We start from the raw sequence: 18,727 nt of genomic DNA, 5'->3' as shown, positions 1-18,727 counted from the left end.
CGTGAATGAAAATATGGGCTCTAAAGTCAGTCCGTCATCTATTTCAGTTGTGGCTGGTGTAGGGTTGCCAGATTTCACAAATAAAAATACAGAACACCCTGGTAAATTTTAATTTTAGACAAATTTTAGTGTGTCTCAGGTAAAATTGGAGGGCATGCTTATGCTCAAAATGTTACTATTTATCTGAAGTTCAAATTTAACTGAGCATCTTGCATTTGATCTGGTAACTTTCAGCCTGCACCAAGCAACAATCTGTCTAACCTCCAGCTCCTAAATCAGTGAAGTGGAGTCATCCTAGTTACTTCCTAGGACGTAGAAGGAGGCATGAATCCAGGTCTGCTGCTTTCTAGCTCGTTGTTCTTTTTTTCCTGCCTTTGCTGCCGCCCATCATAATTGTATTATACAGCATCCTCACTGAAGCCCTTGCCTTCTCAGCACATGAAACACTTGCTGTGGTCAAGACAACTTATGAAGCATTATGGAGACTGAAGGGAGATGGAAGACTTGATCTCATCTGCAAGGAGCATAAAATCTAGTGTCATCTCTATTTTTCATCGAAGAAGCAATGTGTACACTGTGTGGTCAACATTCAAATTGTCCAGATTATACATTGAAAATTCCCTCCACCCTGCCACTGAGTTGCTGTGTCAGAGTCAGTCATTGTCAGTGGGGTTGTGTGTTTCCCCTCAGAAATGTTCTGTTCATGCCCAGATACTCACATTTTTCCCCCACAGAATGGAAACATACCATAACAATGTTTTGCACCTTACTTTTTTCCTTCATCTCTTAATGTATTTACCTCCTCCTTAGCTTAAATAACTTCAAATATTCATGGATAACAGTATTATTTCTGGTGCCACTGTTGAAACTGTTCATTGTACCCAATTTTTTATTTGTGCTTGAGGTATTTGAAAATGGTACAGCCTTCTCCTGTAATTTAGAAAAACAGCCTGATCCATCCCAGATCCACCACTGCCTGCCATCACCCCAGTCAAGTCACCTCACCTCTCACCCGGATTCCACCTGTCTCACTGCTATTTCCCTTTCTCTCTCACAATCCTTTCTCCACACAGAAGCGGGGCCACCCTTTAAAAACATGAATTACAGCAGGTCACCCTCCTGCTTAAAATCCTCTAGTGGTCACCTGGCCAGCACAGAGTAAACCCCTAACTTTTCTGGCTTAAAAGCCCTTCAGGACCTGCTTCCCCATTTGCCCTTGTCTCACACCACACCAGGGCCCACGTGCTCCAGCCGCACCAGCCTCACTGGGTGTCTCAGACCTGCCCGGCTCAGTGGTGTTCAGGAGCTGCTTACCTCGCTCCCCACACGTTTGCGTGGCTGCTTCTGGTCACTCATGTCTTAGGTTTCCTTGCCAAGAGGCCTTCTGTGACCATCCAGGCTACGGCTGCTCTTTCCAGTGACCTTATTTTAATCACCTTAAAATAATTATCTGGTAGCCTACCAGAAAGTGACAGAATTATCGTCATCTGTTATTTTGCTTTTTTATTATCTGCTTCCACCCCACTCAAATCTAAGTTCTGTGTCTGTTGTTCACCACTGGATTCACGATGCCTAAATAAATAACTGTTCAATTGAATATATGAATAAATAAATGAATGGTTTGAAGACATTTATTTATACTATTATAAGTGTTACAAACGTGAATTAATCTTCTAGCTGTTATAAAATACTGTATTAATACTTATACCATATGCTATACTATTACAGTATTCAAAATAAAATTTATTGCTGTGAGAGTTCAGTGAGATCAAGTGAAAGTCAGGCTCTTAGCAGTGTCACGTAGTGGGGCCTCATTGATAGTTTTATTATTAGCAGAGGAAGATCAGTTATTTGAAATGGCTAGAACATCATCACAGCGTCAGAAATACCAGGCGAAACATCAAATATTCAGAAGTTTGTCTGTAAATCAAAATTTGGAAATTTTGCCATGTTTGTTCAGCGATTCTTACTGTTTCCTCCCTACAATTTCTAATCGTATCGTTCCAATCTGTTTCAAAATTGGTGTCCTCTTCGACAATGGATGTGCTTGTCTGACCCACGGTAGCTTATCTTGCTCTCTCTGTTGCCACACTTGAAAATTTGCCAGCCTTGAATAATTGGTGCTTCTAGCTACTTCTCAAAAAAAAAAAAAAAAGCAATAGTGAAGCTACATTCCCAGTTGGTTGAAATCAGGCTACAGCTGAGTACTAGCTTTCCTTGTACATGGAGCTTTCTCTAAACCCCCGGAGTATCTCCCAGGCCTTCCTGACTTATCTGTTAGCTGCCTATTTCTATAGATATTTGAGTTGTAACCCTTAGTTTGTTTTTTGATGATGAACCAGCATTTGGACTTAATGTTCTAACCAGTTCATTAGATGTTTACGGTTGTAACTAGGGGAAAAATTCTTTAAACAGGCAGACCTTGGAGATATTACAGGTTCAGTTCTAGACCACAGCAATAAAACAAATATCGCAATAAAGCAAGCCACAGGAATTTTTTGGTGTCCCTGTGCATATAAAAGTGATGTTTACACGGCTGGGTGCGGTAGCTCATGCCTTTAATCCCAGCACTTTGGGAGGCCAAGGCCGGCGGATCACCTGAGGTCAGGAGTTTAAGACCACTTGGCCAACATGGTGAAACCCTGTCTCTACTAAAAATACAAAAATAAACAGGACTCAGTGGCATGTACCTATAATCCCAGCTACTCAGGAGGCTAAGGTAGGAGAATCACTTGAACCCGGGAGGCGGAGGTTGCAGTAAGTGGAGATCATGCTACTGCTCTCCAGCCTGGGTGACAAAGACTATCTCAATAAAAAAAAGTTCTATTTACACTATACTTTAGTTTATTATGTGTGTCATTGGAGCCTTCAGCAAGTTGTCATCGTTTTGCTTATGGAGGGTGTCACCTTGATGTTGATGGCTGCTGAATGATCAGGGTAGTGGCTGCTGAAGGTTGATGTGACTGTGGCAATTTCTGAAAATAAGACAATAATTAAGCTTGCTGCATCATTAGTTTTGTTTGTTGGTTTGTTTGTTTGTTTTTTAAGACTGGGTCTTGCTGTGTCACCCAGGCTGAAGTGCAGTGGCATGATCACAGCTCACTGCAGCCTTGATCTCCCAGGCTCAAACAATCTTCTCACCTTAGCCTCTCAAATAGCTGGGACCATTGGCATGCACACCACACACGCCCAGCTGTAGACTCTTTCATGCAAGATTTCTGTGTAGCATTTGATGCTGTTTGTTAGCATTTTACCCACAGTAGAACTTCATTCAAAAATACAGTCAGTCCTCTCAAACCCTGCTGCTGCTTTATGAACTATATCTATTTAATATTCTAAATCCTTTTTTGTCATCTTAACAGTGTTCATAGCATCTTCACCAGGGGTAGTTTCCATCTCAAGAAACGACTTTCTTTGCTCATCCATGCAAGTCCTCATCTGTTCAAGTTTTACGCTGAGATTGCAGCAACGCAGTCATATCTGTAGGCTCCACTTCTAATTCTAGTTGTCTTATTGTTTCCACGACATCTGCAGTGACGTCCTCTGCTGAAGTCTCAAACCCCGCAAAGTCATTCCATGAGGGTTGGAATCAACTTCTTCCAAACTCCTGTTGATGTTGATATTTTGACCTCCCATGAATCACAGATGTTCTTGAAGGCATCCAGAATGATGAATCCTTTCGAGAAGGTTTTCAGTTCACTTTGCCCATATCCATCAGAGGAGTCACTATCTATGGCAGTTACAGCCTTGTGAAATGTATTTAAATAATAAGACTTGGAAGTAGAAATTACGTCTTGATCCTTGGTCTGCAGAATGGATGTTGTGTTACCAGGCATGAAAACAACAGTCATCTCCTTATACATCTCTGTCAGAGTTCTTGGGTGATGAGGTGCTGTCTTAATGAGCAGTAACATTTTTAAAGGAATCCTTTTTTCTGAACAATGTATCTCGACAATGGACTTAAAATATTTAGCAAACCATCCTGTCAACAGATATGCTGCCATCCTGGCTTTTTTGTTACATTTAAAGAGCAAAGGCAGAGTGAGGGCCTCAGGATTTTCAGAATGATACATGAGCACTGACTTCAGCTTAAAGTCACCAGCTGCACTGCCCTTAACAGAGAGTCAGCCTGACTTTTCAAGCTTTGTAGCCAGGCATTGACTTCTCCTCTCTAGCTATCAAAGTCCTAGATAGCATTGTCTTCCAATAAAAGGCTGTTTTGTATATATTGAAAGTGTTGTATATATTGAAAAAATATATTGTATATATTGAAGGTTGTTTAGTATAACCACCTTCATTGGTGATCTTAGCTGGATCTTCTGGATGCCTTGCTGCAGCTTCTCCATCACCGGTTGCAGCTTTACCGAGTATTTTTATATTGTGGCGTCTACGTGTTTCCTTAAACCTCATGAACCAACCTCTGTTACCTTCAAACTTTTCTTCTGCAGCTTTCTCATTTGTCTCAGCTTTTGAAGAATGAAAGAGAGTTAGGGCCTTGCTCTGAATTAGGCTTTGGCCTTAAGGGAATGTTGTGGCTGGTTTGATCTTGTATCCAGACCATTTAAACTTTCTCCATATCAGCAATAAAGCTGTCTCGCTTTCTTATATTTTGTGTGTTCACTAGAGTAACACTTCTAATTTTCTTGAAGAACTTTTTGTTTTCATTTACAACTTAATTAATGGGTACAAGAAACCTCACCTACAGCCCAGCCCTAGCCTCACTAAGCTTAATCATTTCTAGCTTTTGATTTAAAGTGAGAGACATGCAACTCTTCCTTTTACTTGAACAGTTAGAGGCCATGGCAGGATTACTGATTGGCCTAACTTCAATATTGTTGTATCTCAGGGAACAGCTGGTCAGTGCAGTGCTCAGAACACATGACATTTATTAAGTTTACCATCGTATATGGACATGGTTCGTGACTTCCCAAAACAACGACAGTAGTAACATCAAAGGTCACTGATCACCATAGCAAATATAATAATAATGCAAATGTTTGAATTGTGAGAATTGTCAAAATGTGACAGAGATACGAAGTGAAACCATGCTGCTGGAAAAAAAATGGCACCAACAGACTTGCTCAAAACAGGGTAGCCACAAACCTTCAAGTTGTAAAGCAATATAGTATACGTGAAGCTCAGTGAAGCAAAGCACGATACAGTGAGGTATCCCTGTACTTAAAACCTTTGCTCTACAAAGAATTTAGCAGCAATCTTAATGTTTTGTTTACATTTAGAATAGTGTTATTCATACTAGCATATTTAAGACCCTTTCTCTAAGACACAACAGCCAGTTCAATAGAAGGTAATCTCAAGGTGAAGCAAAAGTAGTTTAGGAGGAATGTGCTGTGTTTGAACGCATCTTATTGATCAAGTCCACCCCAAAAATAAATGAATGAATGCATACACACATTAGTAAAAGTTTGAAGTATTATGTTAGTACAAAAGATAATTAGCAATTACATTTTTTTCAGTTTCTTTTTTCGCTTTTTGTTTTTTTGAGACGAAAGTCTCATTCTCTCTCCCAGGCTGGTATGCAGTGGCATGATCTTGGCTCACTGCAACCTTCACCTGCCTGGTTCAAGCGATCCTCCTGCTTCAGCCTCCAAGTAGCTGGGACTGTAGGCACGTGTCACCACACCTGGCAAATTTTTGTGTTTTTAGTAAAGGCTGGGTTTCCCCATGTTGGCTAGGCTGGTTTTGAACTCCTGGGCTCAAGAGATCCACCCTCCTCAGCTCCCAAAGTGCTGAGATTACATTTGTGAGCCACTGCACCCAACCTTCACTTTCAGGTTTGATTTTGTGCATCTCCAGAAATGCTGGCCATATTCTTTGGCAGGAGTGTTTAGTTAGTATTGTCTTTGGCTACCTTATTTTTCTTCAGTAATAATGAAGGAATGGAGGTTCAAACTGTTGTAGCTCAGAAAGGTGCATTTGACGAGAGGCAGTCGGAGTCCCACTGCTCCCCTTCCCCCACCTCTTAACATTTCTCTGACTTTCTTACTATAGCTCCCACTCCCTCTCCTATTCTTGTTTGTTCATTTGCAATTTTAAGATATGCATTTATTAATCTATAAAAGCTGTGCTTGGGATTTGAGAGCAGGTAGTGATGTTACTGATCAGAAACCATGGCAAAAAAAAATATTTAGTGAGGAACACAGGAAAAGGGAGCAGAGAGTAAAGAAGGGACTAGTTTGGGAGTTTAGCTGAGTGATAGCTAAGGTCTTTCTGAAGTAGAATTGTAAAATAGTAGATCTGGAAGTGAGCAAAGAACGCTAACTTTATGCAGCCCTCTCCTATTGCATATAAAGAAAATGAGGGCCAGATCAATTGATTTGTCTTAAATGTGCAAGTCCATGACAGGTGCTCCACCCACCCGTTTCAAATTCTTTGCTCATAAGGTTGAATCTTTTCTCTCTTTTATTAAATTTTTCTCTCAAGAAAATATGTATAACATAATGTCGCATATTAGATACTGTGTGTGAAAGTGTCTCGCACATTGTAAGTAGGAAAAAAATTAGTTGACACCATTAGCTGACTAATTCTTCACTAGGTGAAGTTCAGTCAGGGTTAGCAGCACATTTTGTATTCCTTATATAAGAGGCCTCTGAAGGCAGAACAGATTAATCCATACCTAGCATAATGCCTCCCTAGCCTCTAGGATGTACTTAAAAATGATTACATGATGAATTATACATGTTAATTATACTTCAGATTCTCTTTCAATAAGATAAGGGCTTTGAAATTAATTTTCTAGTGTTCATTAATATGAATTTGTGCTGGGACATGTATTCACGGTGAGGTGCTTTTGCGACTGTGACTGGATTTGGAAGTGTATCACAACACAAGATTAATTGTCCAAGACACAGATTTCAGCTCTGTTTACATGTTAACTCGATTCCAAAACTATGTCTGACCATAGAAGTAAAAAAAAAAAAAACAGAAAAGCAAATTCAAGCATGTTCTGTCACCCTAAATAAGAACTGAAAAGATGAATGTTAACCAGGTTGCTTATGAATATACATTCTCTAATGTGGTGCTCTTTACAGTTGGGTATATGAAAACTGTCCAGTGGGTATGGGAGAACACAGATAGCTTAAAGGGAATCAATTTCCAGAAACTCATCTTCTGTACGTACTTCTCCCTAAAATGGATCTACCTTTGAATTCTCTTGTGGTCAAGCCTTCAGGCTATTTCTCCTTTTGCACCTCTGCTTAACAATTGCCCTTTGCCACTTAAGGGGGAAAAAAAAAAAAAAAACACCTCACTTATAACCTTATTTGGTACATCGCAAGGTGTAAGGCCCCCACTGGTCGGGAGGGGGCAAAAAAAGAGTCAATTCCAAATACTAGTTTTGGAGAAGCTTCCTATAGTGAGAAATAGTGCGGTTTTTCAATATTATTTTAAGGCATAGACAAGACAATAAAAGTTGAAGACCGCTGCAAAGTATTTTGAGCTTTTCTAACCGTTTTTATATTCATCTATTAACTGGTTTTGTCGTTAATTTTTGACCAATGTCTTTTTTAAACATGCTTTTTCTCTGATAACACTGCCAGAGTGGTACATATTTAATTCTATACTTAACAGTATAGAATTATCTGTTCTTGATCTTGATCTCAGTGTCTGCTTGATCTCAGTGTCTGCATGAGAGCCAGCATAGCATTTGAAAGAGGGAATTGTGGTATGGATGGTGTCATAATTCTTTCTGAGTACAAATTCCACTGCGGTCACTGTCAGTTTCACTGAAAGTGGAAGCTGTGATATCCTCCATACTTTTCATAATGATTCAGGGACCGCAGAGAAAAAAATTAATTGGAGTTTAGAGATTATTGAACTAAAATACACAGATTCCATCAACTGTGCAAAATATGTTGGAGAGAGAAAGAGAGAGACTCACGGTTACACAATGCATGGTAATGTAGAAAAGCTTCAGAGAACCCTGTGTGGGCTGGCGATGACGGCGCTAAAGCCTTGAATAAAATTGCATTTTATCTTCTCTGAGAAGCAACCAAAAGTAAGGAACAAAGACTAAAAAGTAAATTTAGACCAGAATACGTTTACCTCTGTAATTTAAGCAATTTCCTTTGCTTTTTCATTCTTAAAAATGATGATCTTCAAATTCAAAGAGTCGTTCTATCCTGGTTAGTGTCAAGAGAGGTGTGTGATTGTTATCTGGCTCCGGGGTTAAGTTACAGAAATTGCAGTTAGATAAAAGATTGGTAAGCTTGCAAAGCAGTGATTTTTTTAACCAAGGCTTCCAATCAGAGTTACATGTGGAGCATTCAGAAATATTCACGCATTTTCCTCATCCAAGGAGCTGATTTGGTAGATCTAGGACAGGGCACAATAATCAGTGTTTTAAAAAATTCCTCAGTCGATTCTTGTGTGCACTGTCACATGTTTAGATAAGACCACTGTGGTGAAAGACTATTTGACCTAGGAACTGACCCTGGAACGATTTCTTAAAATCCATCTGTGGGTATATCATCATTCTTTGCTAGGTATCTGCTTTTCTCTTGTACCCTGGAGTACTGGTTTCCTTGGGCTGCTGTAACAAATTACCACAAACTTGGTGTCTTAAAAAAACAGAAATGCATTCTCACAATTGCAGAGGCCAGAAGTCTGAAATCAAGAGGTCAACAGGGCTTTTCACCCTCTGGAGGGTCCAGGAGAAAAATCTCTTCCTCGCCTCTTCTAACCTCTGGTGGTCGCCAGCATTCTTTGAGTTATGTGTGTATTACTCTAATTTCCATATTCCTCTTCATGTCGCCTTCTTTTCTGTCTTTCTTAAATCTCCGTCTGCCTTCTTCTATAAAGACACTTGTGATTGCATTTAGAGCCCACCCACGTACGTTCCCCATCTCAAGTTCTTTAACTTAATCACATCTTTAAAGTTTTTGCCATATAAGGTAACATTCACAAGTTCTAGAGAATGGGACCTGGACATCTTTGTGGGGGGCATTCTTCTTCAGCCTTTCACAGTGAGTTATCGCTTCACTGTATGTATTGATGTGGGCTGTCCTGTCCCATTAAGGTCCATGTGGTAACTTGCCCCCCTTATCTCTAACTACCAGTCCATAGCAATGTTTCCTCACAAACCCTGCCGTCTTGGGGCCAGGCCAGATAACCCCTGGCAGAGCTGCAGATAAGCAGATAAGTTGTTTTTCTGAGCCGTAGACTATGCCTCCAGTTTTAACCATTTTCATGACAAATGCTTTTGGTCCTAAATGGACTGAGAGTATAGGATCAGTGCAGCCAGCCCATCTTCCTCTGTGACAAAGGCACTTCAAGCATGTGTCCTAGCAACGGTGGCTCTTTAAAGCTCATCTTTTAAGAATAGAACATTACCAGATTATTTGAATATATTCTAAGAGACGCACAAGTCTTATTATCTTTTCAAATGGGCTCTGACTTTGGCCAGGCATGTATGATGCCATAAGGTTTGGTCTTAGGAGGAGAGAATGTATTTAGTTGATATAAACATGAAGTGTTATTTACTTGAGTCAGTGTTTGTGACAACCAGCTATGGGACGTGGAGAGAAGTTAATTAACTTGGGATTTCATTTCCTCATCCTTGTAAGGAAACCTCTGTTTCGTGATCTCCGAGTTCAGTTCTGAAATCCCATTCTGTTGGTTCTTCCCTTACCATCAGAAAGGAGAAACAGGTGCTAGTACAGATGCATTTTAGAGAAGATGGCAAGAACCTCATGAATGAAGACCCTGCTGAAGCTTCAGTTGATGAATATTCAATGGCATTAATTTGTTCTATTGTTTAAGTTTCTCTAGTAGTCCTGAATTAGTCACATACAAATTGGGGAGACCGCGAAGTTCAGTGCTACCGCTCATTAATACCCACCTCCCCGCAACCCTCCAGTCCACTGGGCTTCAGAGATGGGCCGAGTCATAGAACTTTATCTCCTAGCCACACAGATCGGTCCATGGGAAGGATGGGGAACTAAACCTCTCCTGGGGCCCTTCATACTGGAGCTGGGAGAAAGAACTAGTTTGTTGTTGTTACTATTGAGAGAGCCAAGCTGTGAAAAGGTGTTGCTTATTTTGGATGCGTTTCTTGTTAGTGGAGAAACAAGGACTGGAGTTGGTTGGAGTAGAAAGAGGAGAATTGAGATGAGAGAGAAATTCCTGGACCCCTGAGGCTACTACATGCATACTTTTTTATGATCTGACTACATTAATTATTAGACCTCCTTACCCTTAAGGCAGTGTTTAGGTATTTGGCATTTGAAAGTAAAAGAAATCTTAACTAATCTGTAGGATTTTCATATGGAGAAATCAGAGCAGGATTAATCAAGAGTTATATAGGTGTAACCACAGCTACTCAGAAGGCTAAGGCAGGAGGATCCCTTGAGCCCAGGATTTTGAGGCTGTAGTGAGCTATGACTGCACCACTGTACTCCAGCCTGGGCAACTAAGCAAGACCCTGTCTCAAAAAAGAAAAAATTATATAATATCTATTAATATTTTCATGTACAGCAGCAGAACAAAGAAGTTGAAGAGATTAACTAGACTGGTGGAAGTGAGAGACCATGACGTCTAGGCTACACGGGAAAGGAAGTAATGACTGTCAGGCTAGAGATAAAGAAGAATCAAGGAAATTCATTTCTTAACTAGGCTGAGTAGATAAAAAGATGGGAAGTTGTGTAGAGAGTGTATTTAAGTTTTGAATGCATTTGTAAAGTGTCTTCCTTTTATTAAGAAAAACAGTGAATCGTGATAAAGCACTACAAAGAATGAGGAAAATTCTTTTGCAATTTTGCAATTGGAAAGAATAGGAATGACATCCACTGTTTGGATTCGGCATGCTACAATAAAAAAAAATCTATTCTATGTTATTTACACAATGAGAGGACTTGATCTGCACTACTGCAAGTCTGTGGAATTCGGCAAGATGCTTTGTAATAGATTATCTTCATGAGCTATCTGGCTGATTGAATAGCAAGAATTTTTAAATTTAGAATTCTACTTCTCTTTAAGCAAAATATTCTTGAGGGCAAAAGTATTGGAAAAAATTTGTGCTAGAACAGGAATGAATGTATTAGAAAAATTTTAGATGTTTAGCTGTCATTTCAACCATCTACCTTTATGAAGAGATTTTTAAAAAATCTTTGCCACATTGTGAATTACTCTGGATAATATTGAGTATGATAGTAGTATCTAAAGAAACTTTAATGATCTCTTTTCATTAGTAGTTTCTCAGCCCAGTGTTACTTGTGGGTTCAAAATGGCGCATGGAAGTAATAAAATTCATTTAAAAGACATTTGTCCAACAAAAGCCCTACTGAGACTTGAGCTAGAATTCAGCTCTCTCTGCGTTTCCATAGGTGTTCAGCCTCCTGAGACATTAACTGTATCATAGATTGGAGCTCTTCAGTAAACCTGAGTTCTTCAAAACGAATACCCAATTTATAGCATGGTCTTTGTGCCTCAGTATACTCCGTATTTTAATTGTGTGTTCTATCCCTTTTGTGTTTGAGAATACATACCATGTCCTGAAAAATAAAAAATGTGACCTGGTTTTTATTAGCTACTGTAATTTTTCAGTAGTTGAATTGACCATTGCAGCCACAATGGAGAATTTTTATGAAGTTTGTCAAGATACTGGCTAAGAATACATGTATTGAGTCATAAATAATATAAAATCTGCATCTTAAATAAATTTACACTGAATTTGGAAGTATTTTGCTGAAAAGTGAATTCACTATTGGTGTGCAGGGTTTGCTTACACACATGTAAACGCTTGAGTGAGACAATGTTAAGGGCCAAAGGATAGAAATACAAGGCAATTCTGCTCTGCTGTGCTGCTTGGACAACTTTCTGAACCTGCCTTTTCTTGTTTGAAAGATAAGAGGTTAGATGACATATGATCCCCCTTTTTTCTGTCTCAGAGTAAATGAAGTCTTGGCTAAGCCTTCAAGTTCTAATTGATCCAAGTCATTCTTTGAGGAAAAATGTTCCAACATCATCATAATATTGTTACGCATACAGTTTTTTTGTTGAATATAATTTGCTCTTGTGGTTTTGTATCTTAGAAATGCATTTGTGTGTTCCTTTTAACATCTTACTTAAAATTTAAAAGTAAAGCCAGACACTGGTATGTGCCTGTAGTCCCAGCTGTTCAGGAAGCTGAGGCAGGAGGATCACTTGAGCCCTGGAGTTTGAAGCTGTTGTCACTATCATCATGATTGTGAATAGCCACTCCACTGTAGCCCGGGCAACATAGCAAGACCCTGTCTCTTAAAAAAATGCTTCTTGGTAGTTGGTATAGTGGAACAAGCTGACTACAAGGACCTTTGTAATGCTAAAGCTGGGAGAATCAGGGTGGCAGTCTTGTGCTGACTTAACTATACCATTATTGTTACCAAGGGTCTAAAGAAGCTTTCTGTCCAAGCTGCCACAACCACACACAAACCACAATGTAATACTTAACTGTAAGGCAGAATTGGAATGTTTCATTGGTAATAAAAACTGCTTAAGTCAGTGGTATGGAAACTCTAAAACAGTTCTAAGATGCTTTTCCACGTCTGGCTTCAGTTCCCCTACCATGTATCTTACTCTTTAATTTGCCATGAAAACAATTCTATTTCTTTCAGTAATGAAAAACAAACAAACAAAAAAAAGGGCGGCCAGGCACGGTGGCTCACACCTGTAATCCCAGCACTTCGGGAGGGTGAGGTGGGCGGATCATCTGAGAACAGGAGTTCAAGACCAGTCTGGCGAACATGGTGAAACTCCGTCTCTACTAAAAATACAAAAATTAGCCAGGTGTGGTGGCAGTGCACACCTGCAATCCCAGCTACTTGGGAGACTGAGGCAAGAGAATCACTTGAACCCAGGAGGCAGAGGTTGCAGTGAGCCAAGATTGTGCCGTTGCACTCCAGCCTGGGCAACAGAGTGAGACTCAGACTGACAAAAAGAAGAAAAGAAAAATGTATGAGTACTCCACTGGCCAACTGAGTGAAACTACAAGACCATATTTTCAATATGAGAAATAGCATGCACAGTGTAATTTTAATCACATCCTAATATGGTACGATAGCGAAATGTAGTACAGTACTGTGCCTTACTGATAAAAGACAGTTTTAACTTTGTGAAAGTCTCTTTGTTTCATGAAACGTTCACCCAATGCTCATTTGCCTCTCCATGTATTCACCTTTCTAAAGCCAAGATGGCTGACGGGGGAGCTTCGCGCCTATCCTGTTAGGAAGGAATTACTTGGTCATTTGTTGAATTCAAAATGTGGAACAGAATGGAAAGAATAATTTGATCTCATTTTCTCTCTTTACAGGCTCTGTACAACTCAATCAAGAATGAGAAGCTTGAATGGGCAGTGTAAGTGTGCTGGACTTCAGCCTTTTAATAATGAACTACTCACTTTTTTCCTGCTGTCTTTATGCCTTGGAAGTGATCTTAAAGGAGGATTAAATATGCATTGCCAATTCTCATTTTACACCAAGTGTCTTACCTACTTTGGTTTTATACAAGTAAACTCAGATACAAGTAAAACCTACTTTGGTTTTACACAGGTAAAACCAGAGTATACTGTGGTTTTTTTGGTACTCAGTGTGTTCCTATTCTGTTTTTAAAATGATTGCTGTACCTGTAGGTAATTAATTATCTTTTAAATTTACCTTTTAAAAAGTAGCAGTCTAAAAGAAAAATATGCTGGTGAATAGCATGTATTCCAAAATTTAATACAAATGGTTTTGGTATCACCCACTCATTTTAATTATCCCCTTTCTATCATCATAGATCATGGCTTCCCAGGTTTATTTCCTATGGTACTAATCATACTGGGACATTGATAGATACTAAGCACAAAACAACAACAGCAGCAACAAAAAAGGTTCTGTGAATAGAATAAGCTTGGGAGATGATGGATTGAATAAAGCTATTTTATTTAAACTACAGAACTTCTAGGAGCTTATCCAATGCCAATGTGTGTTATCAGTCCCCAAGAGAGGAATAGAACGTGTAGTATTTCCTGACTCTCTTTGACAGTAAAATGTAGTGTTTCAGGGTACATACTTTGGGATATGCTATTAAAGATGAGCTACATCTAAGTCTACGTAGAACAATACCACTCTTGTTAAAATTTCGCTAATCAATATAGCTGTTCAAAGTTTTAATTTTTAAAAAAATTATGGAAGAATATGAAATTTTTAATCACATTATCAGAAAATTAGTTCAAAATGTGTTTTTTGTAATTACAGCTTCGTGGATTTTATTTTTTGCTTTCACTAAGTATTCATAAGTATTGTTTTACCACATGACCTAACACAGCCTTCTACAATGAACTCGGGTTTACAGAATCATAACTTGGGAGATAAAACTTGTTCTATCATCGGCACATTGGAGGAACATGGGTTAGTAGTTGACTATGTATTACATACAATGTGCGGGAATGAATTTTTAAATTATCAGCACCACTTGAATTGCTTCCACTCACTGTAGAGTCATATGGTACTATTGCAAGTTAGGGAGTCAAAAGTTAAGAATTTAATATTTGCATATATGTATATATATATGGCTTATGTGTCTGTATGTATATACATGATGAGACTCATTTAAAGGCAGCGTTCCATTTCAGGGAAAACAGATTATTAAGAATTCATGGTCTGCTATCAAAGGTGATCATTCTTCTTTGGGCTTATTTCTCATGAACAAAAGTGGGTTTCATAGAAAAATTTTTTGAAGGATATAGTCAGAATCTTGCTGAAATGCAAAAAGGACATCCTGACATATGCAGAATATGCAGTCTAGAGAAAATAAATAAAAATGGCCTCATTGTATTCACTCTGGGCAAGAGAATACATTGAAAATTCTTTTATGAAGTTATTTTAAAAAACAAATACATATACTCTTGAGGACCTCTTTTGTAAATCTAGCTTTTTTTTTAATTTGTTACAGCAGATTTTATTTATTCATTTATGGGTAGTCAGAGTTGGATGCAAGAAAGCTGTATCTTGCGTGTGATCCAAGGGTGGAGGGGCGGGAGTTTATCCAGTAGCTGGCTTCTTCTGTGGCCCTCTTGTGAAGTTAGCAGAGCATCTTATTCAGAAGCCTGGATTTCAGAGTCAGATAAATTCTGACGTGAATTACAACTTTTTCATGTAGTAGCTGGTTCACTGACCAAGTTAACCTGTAGCCCTCAGTTTCCTCTTTTGCAAGACTGAGCAATTATTGAGCCTTGTGTAACCTTCCGGATGACACTGTGAAATGTTCGAAAACACTGAACATAAAGCAAGTTGCTCTTCAGTTGATGTCTGATGCTGTAGCTTTCAAAGCCTCAATTTCTTTTTCTTTTGTCTTTTTTTGTTTGTCTCTCTTGTTCATATGCATATACATGTACTACATTTTTATACTTTATCAAGAATTAGAAGAAGACACTATAGTGGTTGTCATATAATTAACTTTCTGTCTTCAGCTATAAAATGAAGGAATTGGATGAAATGGTCACAAGTATTTTTTCTACTTCTAATATTCTGTAAATTTCTGAGTTTTATCATATATCAATGTTTCCTCCTGTGGAAAAAGTACTACTCTCTCAAGCAGATATAAAACAAAGGGATTATGGGAACCTAAGTCTTGGAATAAATGCTAGCTCAAACAAAATTAAACAGATCTGTAACCAGCCTGTTCAATCGATGTCCATCTTGAATTCCTGCAGGAGAAATTTGAATTTAAAAATCTGACGTACATCTTGAATTTCTGTAGGAAATAAATGACCAATACCCCAATTTATTAAATCACTGAGTCTTATTTTTATCTTAAAGCACCTTTTAACATCTAAAACTGGTGTTTTTTATTTAGAACACACTTCAGAGAACCCTGACATATAACAACATATGTGATCCTTTAGAAAAGGAACTAAGCAGCCGAGCACGGTGGCTCACACCTGTAATCCTAACACTTTGGGAGGCTGAGGAGCACGGATCACTTGAGGTCAGGAGTTCGAGACCAGCCTGGCCAAAATGGTGAAACCTCATCTCTACCAAAAATATAAAAATTAGCTGGGCATGGTTTCGTGCAGTTGTAATCCCAGCTACTCGGGAGGCTGAGGCAGGAGTATTGCTTGAACCCAAGAAGAAGAGGTTGCAGTGAGCCGAGATCGTGCCACTACACTTCTGCCTGGGTGACAGAGTGAGACTTGGTCTCAAAAAAAAAAAAAAAAAAAAAAAAGAACCAAGCTTTTTCCTTCATAAATGTGTACGTACATGGATATAATTATTTATGACACTGTGCTCTCCCGGTTCTCCCATGCCTCCCTAACTACACTTTTTCTCTGACCCATTTTCCTCATATTATCCCTTAGTGTGAGATGGACACTTAGAATTGTCTTCTTCCAGTGTAGCCTCCTCCTCAGCAATTGCAATTCACTCTTAAAACTTCTTCTGCCGTTCTCTAAAAAGTCTTCCTATATATATACAGCTCTGACCTCTTTCCCAAGTTTCAATTCAGTGTTTGCATTTTCCTGCAGGATGTTTCTGCTGGCGCTTAGCACTCATCGTCTGTCTCCAAACTTGGTCGTGTGTGCTCCATTTCTATTAATGACACCAGCATTTCCGGCTTACCTGGATTTTAGCCTTTACATCATCTTTGACACCCTCCCACTCCACCACTTCCAACCCCTGCAGAAATGGCTCCAAACAGCATCTTTCCTCTTCACTCCTGCCATTCTTTTGTTATTCAGGCACTTATATTGTTTGCCTTCTTAACAAGGGCTTCCATCTCCAGTGTTTCCTGTACTTCAACCTCTGTGAGGTTCCCATGTGCTGTAAAACTTTAATTAGGCCATTCACATTCTGCCAGTTATTGATTTTGTTCTCCATTCTTGTCTTCACACAGCCCCCATTTCAACTAGGCTCATAGTAGGTATAGCTACCCATGCTAGTCCCATCGCTGCCTGCCTTTTTGCCAGTGTTCGTGAAGTCACCTCTGCTGGGAACCTGTGTCCCATAATCTTTTTATGTTCAAAGCCTACCATCCTTCACAGTCCAGCTCCTATTCCATCTGTTTTCTTGAAGTTTTTTCTGATCTTGCTAACCAGAAGTATGATCCCAGCCTTAAGCTTCCATTTTACTTTATCCGATGACACCAGCAGTTTCTACACGCCATTATGGTTGTTTGTAGTAATGTACCGTTAGATTGTAAGCTCTTTAAGGAAATGATACATGTCTGGATTTGCCCCTTTATCTCCTCTGTTGCTGATCATAGTGTTTTTATGTAATGAAGCCTCCGTAAAAGGCTATAGAAAGGATGTTAATGGTATTGAAGGAACCGCATTTCTTAAAACATAAGCCTACAAGTGGGTAGTTTAGAAAATAGTTACAGGAAAGATAGTGATGCTGCAAAATTTATAGGATAATGCATAGAAGACTTGCACAGGAGGCATCTTGATGTGGATGTTAGAACCTTAGAGGAAATCACGGGAGAATTGTTGAATGTTAGAACCAGAGAATGTTGTAACTGTTATAAACCTTACAGGTTTTTATATCATTGGTTTTCTGACTGGGTTCAGTGTAACCTTGGGTTACAGGGAGATGTCTTGGGGCCTTGCCTGGGGGTGTGAGTGAGGGGAAAGAGGAAAATTGATGGGGACCCATTTCTGCTTCCCATAGTATTATGCCTAGTTCAACTGATGAAAACAGCTCCGCTTTTATCTCTCTTGCATACATGTACAGGGTTCTGTTTAATATTTTTAAGGTATATGTTCTTCAAAAATTTTTTGAAAGATACTTATCTAGTCCAGTGTTCTTACTTTATATATGAGGAAAATTAAGTCAAGTAGTGTTCATCAGTAGGTCCAAAGTCCAGTATAGTGGGAAAGCCAGGATTGTTCCCGCTGTTATGGCCTCCTATGGCACCACCATGCTGCCTGGCATCTCTGTAGCCACACAGTCTTACAGAGTCTTTGAAGAGCAGGGATTGAGTCTGAATGTTTCTATGCCAGCCTTTGATACAGTGCACATTAAGAGAATTTTATATCCATTTGCTCGTCTCATTAAATGCTCATAGAATTACTAGAGTTTTCCCCTTAAGCCAGTTAGTAGCAAGGATCATTTATTTATTCACCTATTCCACAATCTCTACCCAGCTTCTCCTGTGCCTGGCCCAGTGCTGTGCCCTAGATACAAATATGAATGAAACAGAGATCCTTGCCTAATGAGAACACAACATGAGATTAAGGGGAGAGGGAGGACTTTACAAAGATGCAAATACAGAAATTGTAATGAAGAGAGCAATGAGTCAGATTGACTTGTGGAAGGTCTCAGCTGCTTCATACAGGACCATGACCATTTGTCTTTCCAAGTTCTTTTGCTCAATTGTTTATTATTAATGAAGCATCTATTTGTTGAACTATTTGCACCATGCAGCCTGCTGATAATTTGGGGAGAACAAAAGTATACAAGGCATTGAGGCATTTTTCTTGGCTTTAAGAAATTTCCAGTCTAAGTGATAAACAAAATGAGTAATTACTCTTTCTGAAGGTGGGAATGGCGTAGGATGAGGTGAATTGAGGTGGATATGGGAATTTATATCTTATTTTGGAATTGTTTAAAATGTATCTGCATGAGGATCTTCAGAAAATACAACAATTAACACAAACAGGAAAATAAGTTCAGTATTGTCTGTTAGGAAAATTAATGTTCTTCTCTCCCATCCTTTGACTTTCATGTTTATTGCTGCTTTCTACAACAGTGTTTACAAA

The 18,727-nt window shown here is 39.0% G+C and overlaps 1 protein-coding gene across 6 annotated transcripts in view; it reads left to right on the top strand.

Moving 5' to 3' along the window:
• Positions 1 to 18,727, top strand: part of PSD3 (pleckstrin and Sec7 domain containing 3) — a 704,060-nt gene that overhangs the window by 567,638 nt on the left and 117,695 nt on the right. For all 6 annotated transcript variants that reach the window (XM_017961820.3, XM_021942810.2, XM_021942812.2 and 3 more), the window contains one exon: positions 13,304 to 13,347. In XM_017961820.3, the coding sequence (XP_017817309.3) occupies positions 13,304 to 13,347 (44 nt within the window). The remainder of the gene's footprint in view (positions 1 to 13,303; positions 13,348 to 18,727) is intronic.

This window comes from Papio anubis, chromosome 8, assembly GCF_008728515.1.
Source record: "Papio anubis isolate 15944 chromosome 8, Panubis1.0, whole genome shotgun sequence".
Lineage (NCBI taxonomy): Eukaryota > Metazoa > Chordata > Mammalia > Primates > Cercopithecidae > Papio > Papio anubis.
The sequence above is the reverse complement of the archived record's forward strand: the minus strand, read 5'-3'. Positions and strand labels throughout refer to the sequence as shown.